The sequence below is a fragment of the Penicillium cataractarum genome, assembly GCF_028827025.1.
Source record: "Penicillium cataractarum strain IBT 29864 chromosome Unknown utg000008l, whole genome shotgun sequence".
Taxonomy (NCBI): domain Eukaryota; kingdom Fungi; phylum Ascomycota; class Eurotiomycetes; order Eurotiales; family Aspergillaceae; genus Penicillium; species Penicillium cataractarum.
In genome coordinates this window covers 3273202-3292540 of record NW_026622744.1, presented here as the reverse complement: position 1 = coordinate 3292540, position 19339 = coordinate 3273202, and the positions used below count along the sequence as shown (strand labels likewise).

The window sequence follows — 19339 nt, the reverse complement described above, 5'->3', positions numbered from 1 at the left end:
AGGACCAGGGCTGACGTTGCGAATCTCACATCATCGCACAGACCCCAACTGAGCCAGTAGATATAGCCTAACTCTACTTGGGCTTTGTATATGGCCGATGGCGAGTCGGCAACATGCAACATAAGGAGATGAGCTCTCGCTCTCTCCCTCGAGGTTCTCAGTTGCGGAACCAGGTGTATCAGATCTGAGTGGCCAATCTCTACCACCATGGTGTTCAGATCAATCGCGAACGGGCATCTCTTGTCCCTTCTGGCCTCGGCCAACATTCTAATTAATCACTGTTTGGCCAAGCCCATCGCCAATATCTCGGATATTGATGCCCACCTCTTGAGTTTGAAGCCCTCGTTCTTCCCCGACCTGGAGACCATCTCCCGCGACATCTATAACAATCCCGAGCTTGGGGGCAGTGAATTTTTCGCCCACAGCTCGACTGTCAACTACTTCCAAAACACTGGATCAGGGGACTGGGAGGTGTTTCCCAATCTTATGCCTAGTCTCCCGACGGCATGGAAGATCGAGTTCTCTCACTTCCCAGCAAACTGGCCTAGGGATCAACCGATTCCGACTGTCGGCTTCATGTCTGAATTCGATGCTCTGCCAATCGAAATGGGAACCCAATTGGGTCACAGTTGCGGCCATCATCTCATCTGGCTACAGGGTGTCTATGCAGCGAGTTTGGCTCGCCAGACGTTGATTGACTATGACATTCCAGGCCGTATTGTGGTTGTCGGATGCCCAGATGAGGAGCAATCTGCAGGCAAGTTCACCCTCGAACAAGCAGGCATTTTCGACATCAGTCAAGTCTGGCTTATGTCTCACCCGACCATTGCGAATGCTATTCAGCCCATGTCAGCCCGCCAGAATATCATTGTCAAGGTCATCAAGGACACCCACTTTGAGGCCGTGAAATATGCTTACAACATCCTCGTCCCGCTTGCGAACATCACCACGCTCCCTGGCGAGTTTTCCACCGCCGCGCTCATCGAAGATACAGGCTTTTTTGTCTGCAACGTCGTCCAGGCTGACATTGCTCTTGGTGTCGTTGGACAGGGTGCCACGATCGCAAGTGTGACTGACACTATCAACGCTATCAAGACAGCACAACCCGGTTTCGCAAGCACCAACTTTACCCTGATCGAGGATCCCAATATCGCCGGTGGTGTCCAGATTCTGTTCACAGGAAACGCCGGTCACGCCTCGCAGGCCAATCTGGGAGCCATGGCATTATCCATCGCTACTTTCCAGGCACTGAACGCCACCAATGGAGCCTTCCAATTCTACCTACCGGACAACACGACTATTGCCGAATTGGACTTTACTGTAGATGTACGCACTCGTTGGACCACCGACATGGAAAGCGTCGTTGATTTCGTGCTGGACTTGATTCCAACAAAGAGCTTCTCCCTGGATATCATGTACCCGGCATACGAGCCCGATCCGAAGCTTGGCCCACTCTTCATCGACACTATCGGACTCCCCGAATATGGCGCCCAGAACTGGTCCATCTCTAAGACCCCGCCCGCAGCCACGGATGCATCCTGGGTCCAGCAGGCCCAGGTGCTTGCCAAGAACGGAAATCACACTCTGCAGAGTGTTGAAAAGGCCGTTTTGCACGCTAACTTCAATATCTGTGAGCAACCTGTCGCCCAATGCCCGTTCAACCATGATCCTCCATTCGCTCTCATCGCTGGCACGGATCACGCGTACGATCAGACTGAGAAAGTTGCTCGTGCCATCGCCCGTATTGCTGTGCAATTGCTGAATGACGCCAACATGATGGGCGATGTTACCAGTAATATCCGGAACGGACCGGCACCTAACCGGAGGTAGATATTTTCCATCAATAGGACATGTTCATTACCAACATAGTGGACTAGATTTTCATCAATTTATAGTTAATAGACGGATGCTAGATGGGTTTTGAGCAATTTACCTCGACAAAAAGCAAGGTGCTGCAGAAAGAACTTCCATTCGATAGAATGTGGAGTAACATGCACTTTCAAAGATGTATCAAGCCTAAGAACAAGAGACAAAGGAAGATACACCCCTCAATGTGAACATCACCGATTCTCCTTTGATCCATCCAACTATGACCCCCGGGATATAGGTGTGTTTGGGCTCGATTCTTACACACCACAGTACTAAGTGAACGCTCAGTCCTGTCCGGGAATTTATTAGATCATAAACAGAAGTGAGTTCACATATAATGAGATAGCAGGTAACTAATGATATCAGCTCTATATGATTAAAAAAAATGCAGTCAATTGCTAGAATAGTCCTATGGTAGTATGTGCTCATTCTAAGGAGTATAATGTTACAACATCTTCCATTGTCATGCTTGGATTTGTACAAATGACTACAATTTTTGCGGTTGTCTTTGTAGACAGCAGCCACGTGACTTTTATTAAAAGGGGCACGCGCAACATACAGAGGTCCACCCTTTTATAGTTGAGCACCGTGCCCGCATCTGAACCTTGTCAGCTCTACGATTCTCCCCGTCCGTGCCCTTGATTCAGCATCCTCCCTTTTTCAAAGGGGACATCTCCCATTCCACAAAACTGTCGAATAACTATGTACATCTCTCAACGGGACTCTCGCAAACTGTCATCGTTGGAAAGTGAAGAACATTGAATGAGACTCCGTCAATCTTGTTTCACGCGCTTTATTTGTCATTAGTCATCCAATCTCTCTCCTCTTGGGGAGCGATGTGGCTAGCATAGATCCTGTCAGAGCAAGGAATGACCGTGTAGACTAAGGATGTTGCCTGGAGAGCATTTTTCGTCTAGTAGTATCGTGCCCTAAATAGATCCCTGTTATAGAACCCTGTTCGAAGGATCCACATCGCGCACTACTAGAGCTGCACCTCGCCTACCACAATCACGCCGGGGCGGAGGATGACTCTTCGCTCTCAGAAGGGGCTTTAAACCCCAAGACACCAGTCAGCCTAGACCTTAACCCGGTTTCCAACTCACCCACTGGCCTTGTGACCCAGATAGAGCCCAAAATGGATTATCTCCCTTCGGACTTGGTGCTCGATAGCCGGATTCAAGTTGAGTTCAGTAACGAATTGATATATCGATTCACGACCCAGTCCAAGGTCTCTTCTATCCGGCATGTCCGGCGCAGGCCTCGAAAGGACAGCTGGCAGGCGGTCAAGAGACTTGGAAGTGGGTCATTTGGCACTGTTACTCTGCATAAATGCTTGACAAGCGATGGTCAAGCAGAATTACAGGCCGTGAAAATGATCGACAAGGTGGCCGTCTCCGCGGGCGTTGACTATTACAAAGAACTAGAAGCTATCGCGAAGTTTTCACAGAGAAAGGTACTACTTGCATTCCAATAGCCCGGCGGATTAATGCAAGCTTTAACGGCTCAAATCATGTTTTTAGCACGAAGGTCTATTCGTCGAGTTTCTAGGATGGTATTAAAACGATGATAGTGTGTTCATTGTGATGGAGTATATGGAAAACGGCGATCTAGATTCGCATCTCAAGAGACCATTACCCGAAGATGAAGCCTGAGAAATCACACTCCAGATAGCGGAAGGCCTGAAACTCCTCCACGAGAATGGATTCGCTCACCGAGACCTCAAGCCTACGGTAAGGGATTTCTCACACAATCACAGAATTGCTACTTATAAGAGTAGAATATCTTTGTGTTTCGCCCAAGCCCCAATTGGTGGGTCAAAGTCGGCGATTTTGGATTCAGCAAACGCATCAACGAGAACGGCGGCCTTCAGACATGGGTTGGAACACCAGTTTTCCTTGCTCCCGAGTTACAGATGCTCTACTCGCCAGGGAAAAGTGACGGTGACGCCGTATTTCAATACACAGAGCAAGTTGATATGTGGGCACTGGGTGTGATCGCGTTTTATATGGTTTTCCACAGTTATCCATTCCCCCCAAACAAACCTACCAGCCTGCTACGGTATATACAGGGCGCAGATCTTCCCTTCCCAAAATCTCCACTGTCAGAGAGATTGCAAAATCTTCTTGAAGGCCGCATTGTCCCCGGACGCATCGAAGAGATTATCTGCAGGGCAAGCCACAGAAAGCGGGTGGCTGGTGTGGGCTGACATTCCACTCCTGGAACTGGCAGGCTTGCAAATAACGGAGACAAAGGCTACCTCGACAGAAAAAATCGAGGGACGATTGAGCCTATGCAGAGAAAGATCTTCAAATTTTCCAATAATGGCAATGAATCTCCTGCAGCACGAACGTCGACACCAGAAACGCGGATTGACTCTCCTTCACACAATGACCCTGTACAATTGCAAGTACGCAAATGGCAGGTTCTCCATAATCAAGGAGTGCAGTCTTTCTGCGCGAACAACTTTAAGACAGCCATGTTCATGCTTCTACGGGCGGTCAGAGGGCGCAGTCAAGTACTTGGATTAGAGCACTGTGACACTCGAAACTCGTGTCATTGCCTAGGAGTTCTTACCTACCATATGTCCAAATACTCGCAAGCAAAACAATTATTCCAATGGGTACTCGAAGTTCAAGAAAGGAAATATGGCCCGAACCATATATCCACGCTAAAATCCCGTTATTGGATTGGAGTCTTGACATGTCGAGAAGGAAATCATCAAGAAGGACTGGCTATATTGCAGCATGTGGGAGAAATTCAGAAAGACGTTCTTGGATCAAATCACCCGGACACCGTTCTTTCCCTTTCTGCAATCGAAGAGCAGAAACCAGCTCAAATCGTGGAAACCCCGCCGCAAATTCACATCTCCCCGAAAATTTTGGAAATCGAGAAAGCCACAAGTCTATACAACAATCTATTTGGAAACTAACCCCACTACTTCGACAAAGCTCCGCCAGACGGCAGCAATTTCCAAGGGCCCGGAGACGGAAAATGGAATGCGTAAGGAAAGGAAGGATTGTTTCCGCCATCATCATATCCATTCCACTCAACTCCCCGCAGCTCCTACCAAAACCCAAGCCACATGAGTCAGATTGGTCCAAGAAGGAGGCTTATTACCGCATAATGGCTGAGCTCAGTCAAAGGCTGCACGTGCAAGGAGAGTACAATGCTGCCCAAAGTCATCTTGAAAAGGCAGCGAGTGGATTGAAGAATGCTCTTGGACCAACACACGCCGACCCCTTGGATGCTCTCTATTGGCTTGGCCGTAATGAATATGAGCTATACCACTATAAAGCCGCCGAATAACTGTTCAGAGAAGTGGTAGATGGGTTTGCCGAGACCCTGCACGGAAGCAACAGGAAGACACTGAATGTTATGCATGCACTTGGACTAGCACTTTCCAAACAACGAGAATTCGAGGAGGCCGAGTCTGTCTTTCGCTATATATTCGAAGAGTTGGAACCGATGAGCGATGGATATGATCAAGATTTAGTGCACGCTCTCTTTTAGATTGGATACAACGTATACGAGCAATGAAATTCTAAAGAAGCCTAACCAATTCTTGAAGATGCATTGGAAAGACGAGAATACTCGCTGGGACCGGTATCTGAAGACACAATTGAGTGTGCCTACTGGCTTGGCTGTACTCTTTTCGATCTGAAGAGATACCGCGAATCTGAAGAAGCCTTTCGGCCGACTTTCGCGAGGAGACAAGACAACACAAATATGTCGACGAGTCATTGGCTAGGGCTAGCCATGTACCACCAAGGAAAGTACGAACAAGCCATTCCATCCCTCCACAGAGCATTTTCACTGCGAAATTCCAGGTTTGGAGAAGATAGCCTAGATACATTGTGCTCATCGTACTGGCTTGGCATGACGTACTATAATCAAGCCAGGTACGCTGAAGCAGAGCCTCTGCTTCTCCAGGCTCTTAGAGGGTCGACGAAGCGTTTTGGAATCTCAGATCAAGACACGCTCAATTGTTTACATTGGTATGGAGAGGTCCTCTATTTGCAGCAGAAGAGCGAAATGGCACGGTGTGCCTGGCAGGCTTTGGTGCAAGGGCATAAACCCTTTTTTGAGCTTGCCCAGCCCGCAAGTAGACTGACGATCATGCGTTGGGTCAGATCACTAGCCCCTCAAGAGAAGTTTTTAGGGGCGAATTTGTACTTCAAAGAAGCTTGAGAACCAGGGATCTGAAAGCTATAAGGCCCCCCAGACTTAATTACGTGGAATACTATACAGAACTATGCTATCCCATTCTCTTGACCTATTACCTAGATCACTTACACTTACCCTTCTAAGCTAGCGTCATAGTTTTAAGCAAAGAAAATCCTCTTAGGGCTCCTCAAGAAATAGCCTAGTAGAGTATGCGGCTTAAGTACGGAGCCCCGTGCTAGAATTTCCTTTAAAGGGGAATGCGATGGAAAATAGCTTCCGAGTACCCCATGAAATGAAACGCCCTTGAAGGTCTATCTGGCCTGGATCTTGTCTCGCATGATTCATGCGCATACTAAACCATGAGGCTCGTGGTATGGCATGCCAGCCACCTGAACCTAATTTTTTGTATGTGAAGGGCTGAAGCAAGACTTGATTCAATTTAATTAGGCTAAAATACTATTTACAAAAAGCTTATAGAGGGGAAGTTTATCCCGCGCGTTCTCCACGTCAAAATACCAAGGTCTCGTGATACACGTGACCTATATCGGACACTGGCACAAAACAACAATATAAACATTCGTTAGTGTGAAGATAAGCGCTCGTTTCTACCATAGCACCGGTAGTAGCACCCGAGCTAGTAAATATTGAAAGGGCATTCCTAGTTTATACCCGTGCTCTCTCGTATAAATTTCAGGGGTAGGATTAGGTTTATTCTTAGCAAAATTAGCATTAATTGCTTCGTTCCGGGAAAGTCTCTATCTACTAAATTTAGGGTCGCGACTTTTAGTTATTAAAAGCATTACTTATAACGCCTAGTTTTCTTCTGTGTTGTTAAACTTCTTGAGAGTAGCTAGAGTGAGCTATTTAAGGTAGATAGTGTTGTTTTTTTGTTCTCGTTTATTTTGATACTTAGGGTGAAGCTACGTGACTTAGCACGTGTAATTCTTTCCTTAAGTTCCTTTTGGAAGTCTTTAAGGAGCATCTTCTTTAAAATAGCTAGACTCTGAGAAATAAGAACAGAAGGCTAGGTAGCCACCCAGTACTCATATTTATGGGCTAGTCTTAGGTTAAAGTAGGCATGTGGGTGATCCTGGGTGAGAATTCTCACCTGCCCTCACCCCATTCTTACCTCTATCACCCCAGTCTCCAGACTTCTCACCCAAATCACGCACACTCACCCTAGGATAAAGTTGGACGCAATTTTAAAGCCCAGGGCGCTTTAAGAATTAACCGCATATTATAGGTGGCTTATAAGTACGGCTGAGCGGACGGGAAGCCCTGTTCTCCACACCCTATGGTCGTATGTATCAGAATAACCGGGGAATTGATCAAGGACCACATATCATTTGAATGCACTGACGGAAACTGGGAGAACATTTGCTGTATGAATTAGTGGGGGATCTGACCATGGGGGTAAACACGGTTAAATTGGGATGACAAGAGAAGGATATCACACAAACCATCTCACTGGATAGACTTTTCTTTCTTTTCTTCTCCAGGATTGATGTCTTCGTTGAATGTATATGATTTACTCTAACTTCGTCTTGCCAGTAACCTTCCCCACAGAAATGAAGTCCAAGTTAGACCAAGAGATTGCGATACATAATACAAAGTACGCACACCGTGCAGGCTATATCCGGGCTCGTCTGGTTAGATACTGTAGCTCTAGCCGATAGAATCAATGAACTCATGTCCACTTCGAGTCTACTAAGCTAAGCCCGAATTGGAAAACTCATCCGATCTTGGCATGATGTGGTGGCTTCGGCTATGTACAGGGCTAAGACGCCTCCAAGCTATCGGAGAAGGTTGCAAGGCAATAAGCTTTCCAAACACCTCGCTCAGAAGCCAGCCGCGATTGTACCTAATACCATAATTATTGACCTTGCTCCAGGTGGACCGAGGGTCTAAAAACCATGAATGCTTGGACTATCTGTCATGTTGTTGTACATTACAATGCAGTGTATCTAGTGGGTCGAGCTTGATCCAATCATGGGGCTGGGTCGGATATAAATTTATGCCGCGAGCTAAGGATTCCCATCTGCTAAACTATCATTCGGCCTATGCTACTATGGCTAGCCTAGTGTTGCTGTGAACACCTTCGGAGCACAATCGGAAGAGATAAAAACTCCTTACACATGAAAAAGCCGGTATTCTGATTGATAATACATATTGTGTTTCCTTCAATCCTCCGCGGAAGGTGGTGGGTCTATATCACCTTGTGAGCCTATTCATGAGATCTTATCTGATATTCTCCGGACTGAGAGGCCTTGACCTTCCGACATCTCCGCGGGTATCCCCGAGCTACTGTGCGGTTTTCGAACTTTTCTCGTCCGCCTTCTGGTATGTCCCGGGTGGGGGACAAGGATGCACCTATGATATGCCACGTTCATTCTCGTTAGTCTCTTTGCTCGTTGTCACAGTGCCGACTAGCAATCAATCATAGCGCGTATTTAACGAGCTGATCTTGGCGAGAATGTCTATATATATGACTGTCTGACCGTAGCAGGCCCGTTGAGAAAAAGGAATTTTTAACTTGATCTTGACATTCCCCACATTGCTCCCCTCTGCTTCTGAGACTGGTACTGGTAAAATGGCCGACTCAATTACCCCACATAGAAGGGTCGAAGTACAAAGTGTGCTTGCGTCTACCCTAGTGGACGATCTGGAGAAGACAGGGCCATCGAAGACTGTTTTTCAATCCGAGAAGCAGCATAAAAGTCTCCTCGGAGTTGATATTGCAACCCCAGACAGCCATGCAGGTACTGATGCTGCCTTCGCCGCAAAGGTTCAACTACTTAATCAGGCCTTGTTGGATATTGGCATGGGAAAGTATCAATGGCTGCTGTTTTTGATGACTGGTGTGGGGTGGTTTCTTGACAGCGTGAGTTAATTCACTAGATACAATGATCCCATTTACCTCCAACGGAGCACTGATAGAGAAACTACTACAGTTTTGGACCATGTCATTTATAATCATTGCGCCATCCGCTGGTAACGAGGCCCAATTCTTCTTCACCGGGAATAACACCGACTATCTCTTCGTCAGCTTGTTCGTCGGCCTCGCCATCGGAGGCATAGTATGGCCGTTCATGTCTGATACTCTCGGTCGGAAGCAGATGTTCACAAGCACTGTCGTGTTGATGGGTATGGGTGGATTGGTCGGCGCAGGCATGCCCTCATTCACGGGACTCTGCGTGGTGGGAGCTGTTGTTGGTTTCGCCGTTGCGGGAAATCAAGCTGTTGATGCGATGACTCTCCTTGAGTCTGTACCAGCATCACACCAGTTTTTGGTTTCGTTGCAGGGGGTTTTCTGGGGCTTAGGCCAGTTGGTTGCCTCTGCCGTTGGATGGTAAGTGAATCACAATATGCACTATTGATATTTGTCTCTTGCTAATAAAGCTGGTTCATTTATAGGGCCTTCATCGCTTTATACACATGTGGCACTGGCCCCGATGAAGTCAGTACCTCACAAGCAATGAGTCGAAAAGCTCGCGCTCTGGGTCAATCCAGTAGCGCATCATCCTCCTCCAGCAGCAGCTCTTCCTGCCACTACGTCAGCAACAAGGGATGGCGCTACGTATGGTGGACCTTTGGATGCATCACTTTGTTCCTCTATCTTTGCCGTTTCATACTGTCCTTTTATGAGACCCCTAAGTTCCTTCTTGCTCGTCGTCGCGATGCAGAAGCAACACAGCTTATCAAGGATATTGCCCTCTACAACGGGCGACAGACTTGGTTGACCGAAGCGTCCTTTGCGCGAGTTGATTCCACGATTGAGGGAACAGAAGAAGAATTACGTACCAAGTCCCGAGTTCAGTCCCTACTTGCCTCTTTGGGAAATATCGGGATTGGCATGATCAGTCTTGTCCTTCTCTGGATCGCCATGGGTCTCAGCTTTATCCTTTACCAAACCTACATCAGCAATTACCTGGCCACCTATGGCGTGAGCAAGGTTAATGCGCTCACTGTGACGAGAGGTTACCTATACAGTCGCTATCTGTACACCTCTCTCTGCGCAATTCCGGGTCCAATCGTGGCTTCATTCCTTGTTGAGGCTAAGGGTGTTGGCCGCAAGCGCACAGGCGCCGGAATTGCCGTTTTGACAGGATTGTTCATGCTGGTCTCCACAGTTTCTAGGTCACGCAACGCTGCGCTGGCTTTCGAGTGCATAGTGAGCTTCTTGCAATATGCTGGTCTCGCGACACTGACACTCTATACCGTGGAGATTGTTCCAACACCCACGCGAGGATTCGGCCTCGGCATTATGGGCTTCTTATGGGGTGTATTTGGGCTTATTGCGCATGTTATCACTACCTTTGAGAGCACAGCAGTATCCTCTGGAGCCCCTGTTTGGTTCTTGGGGGCTCTTTGGATTTTGCTGGCGGGTGCTTGGCTAGGCCTGCCGATAGAGACACAGGCAAGAGCTGCTGCATAAGCTACTGAGTAACTTTGCCTCTTGAAGTGGGTTGCCTTTGGATGTGTTATGTGTTGATGAAGATTGCTTGGAGGGTTTCAGTTGAACCTCTGCGTGTAATTGAAACGAATGCCTGAAATTTCGTCAAGAGTTGCTGTTTTCGAAGCCTAATTTACCGCGATGTGCCTAGCGTTTTGGTTTAATCTACCATACTATGATTTCAAATATTAGGATAGAAACATGGTATCAAACATATTAATTCGATTCATTTTATAAGTTTGTCAATTCCGAGGAGAGTCTGCAGGCCCTAGAGGTAACTTCGCCTTCCGCTCCAGGATAGGCGGAATGCATTGCAAAGAACGACGACTTGATTTAGCCCTAGCATGTGCTGGAATAATCAGGCTCAGGGGCAGATACTCATTTGAAGATTCTTGTTGGTTTGTCTTTTTCATCCCAGGTAGGAAATAGCGTCCTGGTGATTCCTCAGATGAACTCTGGGATATTTGGTCCAGATTGATAGTATCACTTAATGGCTTTTCTGCCTGAATACTTTCAGGTTCTTCGGTTAGTTCGGCGGATTCATTTAGCAAAACTTCCTCCGGCTCACTCAATGATACCCCCTCGAGAATATTCTGTGGTTCCTCCATAAGTTTGAACAAGTCACCTAGTGATATTTCAGCATCATCACTAGGCATCTCCTCGTCAACATCCCATTCCCTCTCCATAATCTCACCAACACAAACTCTCTCAAAAGACTCAAAAGACCTCGACATATCCGTGAAATCAAGTGACTCGACAATCTCACCATTACTCAAGTCACGACTCTCACTTGCACTTTCATATTGACTACCACGTTCACAACTCCCACTCACAATCCCATACTCACTACCACACCCATCCCCGTCCCTCCCCTGCTTGTTAACCGAACTAACACGACACTTCGCACTAAGCGAAGAAGCAGCCCTAGTAAAACCCGAACGTCTCTGCTGAGATTTCCGGACTTGCAGGATGCCGAGTGCGTAAGCGAGGGTATGGAGAGGAAAGGGGCCTTGCATAAGATAGTGAAGTAGGTGAATGAGGAGGAGGAAAATAATGATGGGTATATTCTCGATCATTCGTTTCCTGGATTAAGGGGGGTTTAATTGTTAGGATTTGGGGTTTCCGGGGTATTTATCATTTTTTCAGGGTGGATGAGGTGGGCTTTTATTAAAACAGGGGCTTTGTTCGGATGGTATTCGTTGGCTTTGTTTTGTAGGCTTTATTTGGGAATCTAAACAAAGACGTGACTTTTCTATTTCTGATTTTCATGTGCATGGAAAGACCTTTTTAAGGATCTATTTACTAGCACGATAAGAAGTGAAGACTCTAGAAGTATGGATCTAGCAACCAGAAAAAGGGTTCTACTATACCCTGTAAGTACCGCTCTTTTGAGCCGTCCCCAAAGATAGCTGCAGTATTATCTTTCAGACCATCTTTTCGATTATCATCAAAAACCTCTTTAGAAATGTAGGACAGAAATATTATTATAGCAGGACTGATATCCTAAATAAACCTATCGTGTTGTACGCGCTAACCTTCTATCATAACCTTACTTTATCATACACGTGTGATCCAATTCTTTCATGCGAGCAGAAAAACACGTAACAAATTTTAAAATATCTACTGCGACTATAAATAACAGATGAATATCAAGAGATAAATTCAAATAGAATACTCGAAGAGTAAAAGATAAGCGTAAGAGGTATGTACAACCAAAAAAAAGCACCGCAAGCAGACGCTCTAAACACCTTGCATAGAGAAACGCTGCGAACATAAAAAATAAAGAAACAAAAAAAACACAAAAGCAAAGGGAAATCAGATAAAAAGAAACATCAAACATGAGCATAAGTATGCGGGGACATAAGCAGCAGCATGAAACAGACATAAAAGAAAAAAACAAAAAAAAGGCATTTCCAAGAAGAAAAAAACCTCCGCCGCGCTGCAGTCTAGAAATGAAAAGAACCGATCCAGTCATTCCATTTTAGTGAAAACTTTTTTAAAAAATTTTGGGGGCGCATCTTGCTTTCGCAATTCTTCAATGAAGTAAAATGAAAGTCAAAAAATGCTTTCGTAGTCATCATCCCTCGTTAGTTATCTATCACCTAAACTATGAGTTCTCAACACGTTTAGGCGACGACCTGGATCTCGGCGGGCTGGGGGACAGAGTCGATAGCCGGGCGACGGATGATACCTCCAGTCACGGGGAGCTGGGAGCTGATACCGCTGAGGAAGGTATCAACTTCACGAGCGGCCTGGCGACCCTCGTTGATACCCCAGACGATCAGGGATTGTCCACGGCGGCAGTCACCGGCAGCGTAGACACCGGGGATGTTGGTCGAGTAGTGACCAGGAGGAGTCTTGACGTTCTTGCGCGGGTCGCGCTCGATCTCGTCGCCGAGGAGACGGTCCTCGGGACCCAGGAAACCCATTGACAGGAGGACCAGGTCAGCGGGGAAGAACTGCTCGCTGCCCTCGACGGTCTTCATGTCCCAACCACCAGTGGCGCTCTTGGTCCACTCAACACGGACGGTGTTGATACCCTTGACGCGGCCGCTACCGTCGTCGACGAACTCGGTCGACATGACACAGTACTCACGAGGGTCCTTGCCCATGTGAGTCTTGACCTCAGAGTGACCGTAGTCAATGCGGTAGATGCGGGGCCACTGAGGCCAGGGGTTGTCACCGGCACGCTCTGGGGGAGGCTGGGGAAGCAACTCGAAGTTGGTGACGGACTTGGCACCGTGGCGGACGGAGGTACCAATGCAGTCGTTACCGGTATCACCACCACCAATGACAACGACGTGCTTGTCCTTGGCAGAGATGTACTCGCCGTCAGACAGACCAGAGTCCAGGAGAGACTTGGTGTTCTTGTGCAGGAACTGCATGGCGAAGTGAACACCCTCGAGCTCACGACCGGGGACCTTGAGGTCACGGGCAACGGTAGCACCAGTGGCGATGATGACGGCATCGTTAGAGGCACGCAGGGACTGCAAGTTGACCTCACTGTCGGGACCAACGGCGGTGTTGGTGACGAACTTGATGCCCTCGGCAGCCATGAGGTCAACACGGCGCTGGACAACCTTCTTGTCGAGCTTCATGTTGGGGATACCGTACATGAGGAGACCACCGATACGGTCAGCGCGCTCGTAGACGGTGACAGAGTGACCAGCACGGTTCAGCTGGTCAGCAGCAGCCATACCGGCGGGACCGGAACCAATGATAGCGACGTTCTTGCCGGTGCGAACCTTGGGAGGACGAGGAACCATCCAGCCCATCTCGAAACCACGGTCAATGATGGCACACTCGATCGACTTGATGCCGACGGGGTCCTCGTTGATACCCAGAACACAGGCACCCTCGCAAGGAGCAGGGCAGACACGACCAGTGAACTCGGGGAAGTTGTTGGTCATGAGCAGACGGTTAAGAGCATCCTGCCATTGATTTTGGAAGACCAATTCGTTCCATTTGGGGATAATGTTGGAGATAGGGCAACCAGTGTCGGACTGGCAGAAGGGAACACCACAGTCCATGCAACGAGCGGACTGGTACTTGAGCTCGTCCTCGCTGAGACGGTTGGACAGCTCGGCCCAGTCACGGGTACGAGTGGATGGGTTACGGTACTTCTCGCTGCGGCGGCTGTACTTCATGAAACCACGGGTCTTGTCCAGGATCAGGGCGGAGCGCTTCTTCTCGGCCTTCTCGTTGCTGATGCTGTCCTCGATATCCAGCAGGTCGGCCTTCTTCTCATCGGCGTGAGCCTTGGGCTTCTCCACAGGGGCGGGGGTGCTGGGAAGCTGGGGCAGAGCGAACTCGGCCTTCTTAGCAGCAGCAGCCTTGGCGGCCTCTTCCTCCATAACACGCTTGTAGTCGGTAGGCAGAACCTTGAGGATGTGGGGAAGAGCACGGGTGAAGTCGAGAAGGATGCGAGCAGCGAGCTCGGAACCAGTGTAGTGGTGGTGGTCCTCGATGAGGCCACGGACAAAGGCAATCTCGGAGGGGTCCTCGATACCAGAAACCTCGACCATCTCCATGTTGACCTTGGAGTGGAAGTCCTGGTTCATGTCCAGCACGTAGGCAATACCACCAGACATACCAGCAGCGAAGTTGCGACCAGTAGGTCCGAGAATGAGGATACGACCACCGGTCATGTACTCAGCACCGTGGTCACCGCAACCCTCAACGACGGCAGTAGCACCAGAGTTACGGACAGCGAAACGCTCAGCGGCAACACCACGGAAGTAGCAAGTACCGCGAGTAGCACCGTACAGACAGGTGTTACCAACAATGACGTTCTCCTCGGCCTTGAAAGCAGCGCCACGAGGAGGGTAGACAATGAGGCGACCACCAGACAGACCCTTACCGACGTAGTCGTTGGCATCACCCTCAAGCTCGAGGGTAACACCAGGGGCGAGGTAAGCACCGAAGGACTGACCAGCGGAACCCTTGATGTTGGCGTGAATGGTGTCCTGGGGCAGACCAGCCTCACCGTAGCGGCGACTGATCTGGTAAGAGAGAGTGGCACCAAGACCACGGTCAGTGTTGACAACATCGCACTCAATGCGGCAGGGGAGGCCCTTCTCGAGAGCAAGCTCAGACTCGAAGATCAACTTGTTGTCGAGACGAGTGTGCAGCTTGTGATCCTGCTTGCGGACGTTGTAGGTAGCAACACCAGGGCGGAGAGAGTGAGCGGGAGTCAAGATGAGGGAGAGATCAATGCGCTCCTGCTTGGAGTTGCGAAGATCATCGCGAACCTTGAGCAATTCAGCACGACCAACCATCTCATTGACAGTACGAACACCAAGCTTGGCCATAATGGCACGCATCTCGTTGGCGACGTAGTAGAAGAAGTTGATCACATGTTCGGGGGAACCCTTAAACTTCTTTCGGAGCTCCGGATCCTGGGTAGCGATACCGACTGGGCAAGTATTTAAATGGCATTTCCGCATCATGATGCAGCCTAAGGCAATCAAAGGCGTTGTAGCGAAGCCAAATTCTTCAGCACCAAGCAGACAGGCCATAGCCAGATCGCGTCCGGTACGAATTTGACCATCAGTCTGGACGACAACACGACCACGCAGATCGTTAAGAACAAGAGTCTGATGGGTCTCAGCAAGACCAAGTTCCCAAGGAAGACCAGCATACTTGATACCAGTCCAGCGCGAGGCACCAGTACCACCATCGTGACCGGAGATCAAGATGTGATCAGCCTTGGCCTTAGCGACACCAGAGGCGACGATACCGACACCGACCTCAGAGACGAGCTTGACGGAGATACGAGCACGAGGGTTAGAGCACTTGAGATCGTAGATAAGTTGCTTCAAGTCCTCGATGGAGTAAATGTCGTGGTGGGGAGGGGGCGAGATCAGACCGACACCGGGGGTGGAGTGACGGGTACGAGCGATAGGGCCGACGACCTTGTGGCCGGGCAATTCACCACCTTCACCGGGCTTGGCACCCTGAGCCATCTTGATCTGCAGCTCATCGGCATCGGCAAGGTAGTGGGAGGTAACACCGAAACGACCAGAGGCAATTTGCTTGATGGCAGAGCGCATAGTGTCGCCGTTCTCCATGCGCTTGCTGCGCTCGGGATCCTCACCACCTTCACCAGTGTTGGATTTGCCGCCGAGACGGTTCATGGCAATGGCCAGGGTGGAGTGGGACTCCATGGAGATGGAACCGTAGGACATGGCACCGGTGACGAAGCGGCGGACGATCTCGGTCCAGGGCTCGACCTGGTCGATGGGGATGGGAGTGCGCTGCTCAAAGTCGAACTCGAGCATACCGCGCAGAGTGCAGTTCTTGATCTGCTCGTGCTCGGCCTTGGCGTAGGCCTCGTAAGACTTGTCGTTCTTGGTGCGAACGGCATCCTGGATGTTGGCAATGCTGACGGGGTCGTTGATGTGGGCCTCGCCACCGTCGCGCCAGTGATACTCGCCAGTCTCGGCCAGACCGGGGATCTCAACGATGTCGCGGGAGGGGTAACCGCGCTCGTGGAAGGCAAAGGCATCCTGGGCAATCAGGTCGAAGGTGATACCACGGATACGGCTGGCAGTACCGGCGAAGCAGCGGTCGATAACGCTGTCGTCAATACCGAGGGCCTCGAAAATCTGAGCACCCTTGTAGGACTGCAGAGTGGAGATACCCATCTTACTCATGACCTTGAGGATACCACCGTCGCAAGAAGCCTTGTAGTTCTCAATGACCTTGTCATCGCTGAGATCCTTGCGGATCAACTTCTCGCGGTTCATCTTGAGAAGACACTCCAGGGCGAGGTAAGGGTTGATGGCGTCGGCACCGTAACCGAGGAGAACACAGTGGTGGTGGACCTCACGAGCTTCGGCAGTCTCAACGACCAGAGCAGCAAGAGAACGCCACTTGTTGCGAACCAGGTGGTGGTGAACGAGACCAGTGGCCAGCAGAGCGGAGACGGGAACACGGTCGGCGGAGGTGGCACGGTCAGAAAGGACGATGACCTTGTCGCCGTTCTCGATAGCCTCGGTGGTGGCATCACAGATGGCATCCAGTGCCTCGATGTAGCCAGCGGTACCCTTCTTCTTCTCAAAGGTGATATCAATGGTACGGACAGACCAGTCGCTGTGAGCCTTGTTAATGTGCTTGATAGCGTTGAACTCGGGAATGCTCAGGATGGGAGACTTGAGGAGCAGACGGTGGCACTGGGTGGGATCCATCTCGAGAAGGTTGCCCTGAGGACCGACGTAGCACTCCAGAGACATGACAACGGCCTCACGGATGGGATCAATAGGAGGGTTGGTAACCTGGGCGAAGAGCTGGCGGAAGTACTCGTAGAGCAGACGAGGTGCTTGGGCAATGCAGGCAAGAGGAGCATCGTTACCCATGGACCCGAGAGCCTCCTTGGAGTCAGCACCCATAGGACCCAGCAGGAGACTGACCTGCTCGAAGGAGTAACCGAAAGCACGCAGACGAGGGTCATTTTGAACCGACTCGTCGTCAAGCTTGAATGAAAGATCAACGTTGTTCTCAAGCAGAGTTTTGTTGATCGCGGGCAGCTTCAGAAGCTCCTTGTCCAGCCAGCTGGCAAAGTCCTGACGCTTAGCGACAGTCTGCTTCAATTCGGCATCGTCAATAATGCGACCGGCGACGGTGTCGACCAGCAGCATCTTTCCGGGCTGCAGACGGCCCTTCTGGACCACGCGCTCGGGGTCAATGTCAATAGCGCCGACCTCCGAAGCGCAGACAATGCGGTCGTCATCCATCACGTAGAAACGGCAAGGGCGCAGACCGTTACGGTCCAGGTTAGCACCGCAGTACCGACCGTCGGAGAAGGTGAACAGAGCGGGACCATCCCAGGGCTCCATTTGACAGGCAGCCCACTCGTAGAAAGCGGCCTTGGAGGGATCCATCGCAGGGTTATCCTGCCAGGCCTCGGGAATCATAATCATGACCGCCTCGGGCAGAGACAGCACACCGTTGATCATGAGAAGCTCGAGCACGTTATCGAAAGCAGCCGAGTCGGAACCACCCTCCTCGACAATAGGGTAGAGCTGGTCGAGCTCGTCACCAAAGACCTCCGACCGGAGAACACCCTCACGGGCACGCATCCAGTTCTTGTTTCCTCGCAATGTGTTGATTTCACCATTGTGAGCGGCCCACCGCAGAGGCTGCGCGCGGTCCCAGGAGGGGAATGTGTTGGTGGAGAAACGGGAGTGGACGAGAGCAAAGTGACCCTCGTAGTCGACGTTGACCAGATCGTGGTAGTATGTGTAGACCTGGACGGGAGAGAGCTGACCCTTGTAGACAATGTTTCGGTTGCTCAGGGAGCAGAGGTAGAACCAGTTGCCAAGGCCAATAACGTGGGTGGCCCGCTTGCGCAGGACAAAGAGTTGCAGCTCGAAAGTCCGCTCGTCGAACTCCTTGACGTCGGTGATCTCAGGCTTGTTGCCGTCGCCGTAGGCAGACTTGAGCACCACGAAGGGCTGCAGGATAATAGGCTCACGAGACAGAGCAGCCGGACCCAGAATAGTCGAGTCGCGAGGCACCTCACGCCAGCCCAGGACGCGCAAACCCAAGGAGATAGCCAATTCCTCGAAGCTGGCCTTGGATTGTTGGAGCGCAACCTCATCGGGCTTGAAGAACAAGTTACCGACGGCATATTGGCCCAATGGAGGCAGCTCGACGCCAACCTCACGGGCAAAGTTCTTGACGAAGAACTTGTGGGGGATACTGGTCATCACACCAGCACCGTCACCGTCTCGCGCATCCGAGCCAACGGCTCCACGGTGGGTCATGTTGCACAGTAGATTGCGAGCTAAGCGGGCATCGACGTCAGCGCAAAAGTTCCTTGGTCAAAGCAGAGCCAAAATATTGGGATTTTTCAAAATCTCAAAACAAGACTCCCACTGGGTTTGCAAAAACACTTACCATCGCTCACGATCTTGTGACTAGGCTTGCCCTTAATGTGGCTAGAAGTCCCCCGCATAAATGTTAGTCTAAGGAGATCAATGGCTCGTCCGGTAGGTTGGAGGGAGACTCACGCAGCGAAACCGACACCACAGGCATCCTTCTCGTATTCGGGGTCATAGAGACCCTGCTTCTCGGGCAGAGCATTGGCCCAGCCGAAGCCGGCCTTCGGTTGGTACTCCGAATACTCCTGGGGAGCCTGGTCTTCGCTTAGATCTTTGCCATAGATATCCTCCAAAGTAAGACCCATTCTTCCGCCGGGGGCCGACAGAGAATGGAAAGACACAGGGTTGAGAGAGAGTTTTGGGTGGTTCTTGTTAGGAATTCCTCGAGAGGAGGGGAAATCTCCGGATTTTTGAGGCGGGACGGATCGATAGGCGTAGTGTCGATGTCGTCACAGGAGGGGTGTGGGCA

At 50.2% G+C, this 19339-nt stretch overlaps 5 protein-coding genes across 5 annotated transcripts; 4 read left to right on the top strand and 1 right to left on the bottom strand.

The window, feature by feature from the left end:
* Positions 1-207: 207 nt before the first annotated feature.
* On the top strand, positions 208-1830 carry N7496_010328 (uncharacterized protein; the record flags this gene model as incomplete). Its single annotated transcript, XM_056703241.1, has 1 exon — positions 208-1830. The coding sequence occupies one exon, from the start codon at positions 208-210 to the stop codon at positions 1828-1830; it is 1623 nt and encodes a 540-aa protein (XP_056552241.1).
* Positions 1831-3004: 1174 nt separating this feature from the next.
* Positions 3005-4075, top strand: N7496_010327 (uncharacterized protein; the record flags this gene model as incomplete). Its single annotated transcript, XM_056703240.1, has 3 exons — positions 3005-3322; positions 3537-3599; positions 3647-4075. 3 exons carry the CDS (start codon positions 3005-3007, stop codon positions 4073-4075), a joined length of 810 nt encoding a protein of 269 aa, XP_056552240.1.
* A 917-nt stretch (positions 4076-4992) lies between these two features.
* On the top strand, positions 4993-5175 carry N7496_010326 (uncharacterized protein; the record flags this gene model as incomplete). Its single annotated transcript, XM_056703239.1, has 1 exon — positions 4993-5175. One exon carries the CDS (start codon positions 4993-4995, stop codon positions 5173-5175), a length of 183 nt encoding a protein of 60 aa, XP_056552239.1.
* A 3448-nt stretch (positions 5176-8623) lies between these two features.
* N7496_010325 (uncharacterized protein) lies at positions 8624-10468 on the top strand (the record flags this gene model as incomplete). The annotated part of the gene is made up of 3 exons (XM_056703238.1): positions 8624-8914; positions 8985-9382; positions 9448-10468. The coding sequence occupies 3 exons, from the start codon at positions 8624-8626 to the stop codon at positions 10466-10468; spliced, it is 1710 nt and encodes a 569-aa protein (XP_056552238.1).
* Positions 10469-12612: 2144 nt separating this feature from the next.
* N7496_010324 (glutamate synthase (NADH)) lies at positions 12613-19175 on the bottom strand (the record flags this gene model as incomplete). Its single annotated transcript, XM_056703237.1, has 3 exons — positions 12613-18773; positions 18887-18927; positions 19000-19175. 3 exons carry the CDS (start codon positions 19173-19175, stop codon positions 12613-12615), a joined length of 6378 nt encoding a protein of 2125 aa, XP_056552237.1.
* Positions 19176-19339: the final 164 nt, after the last annotated feature.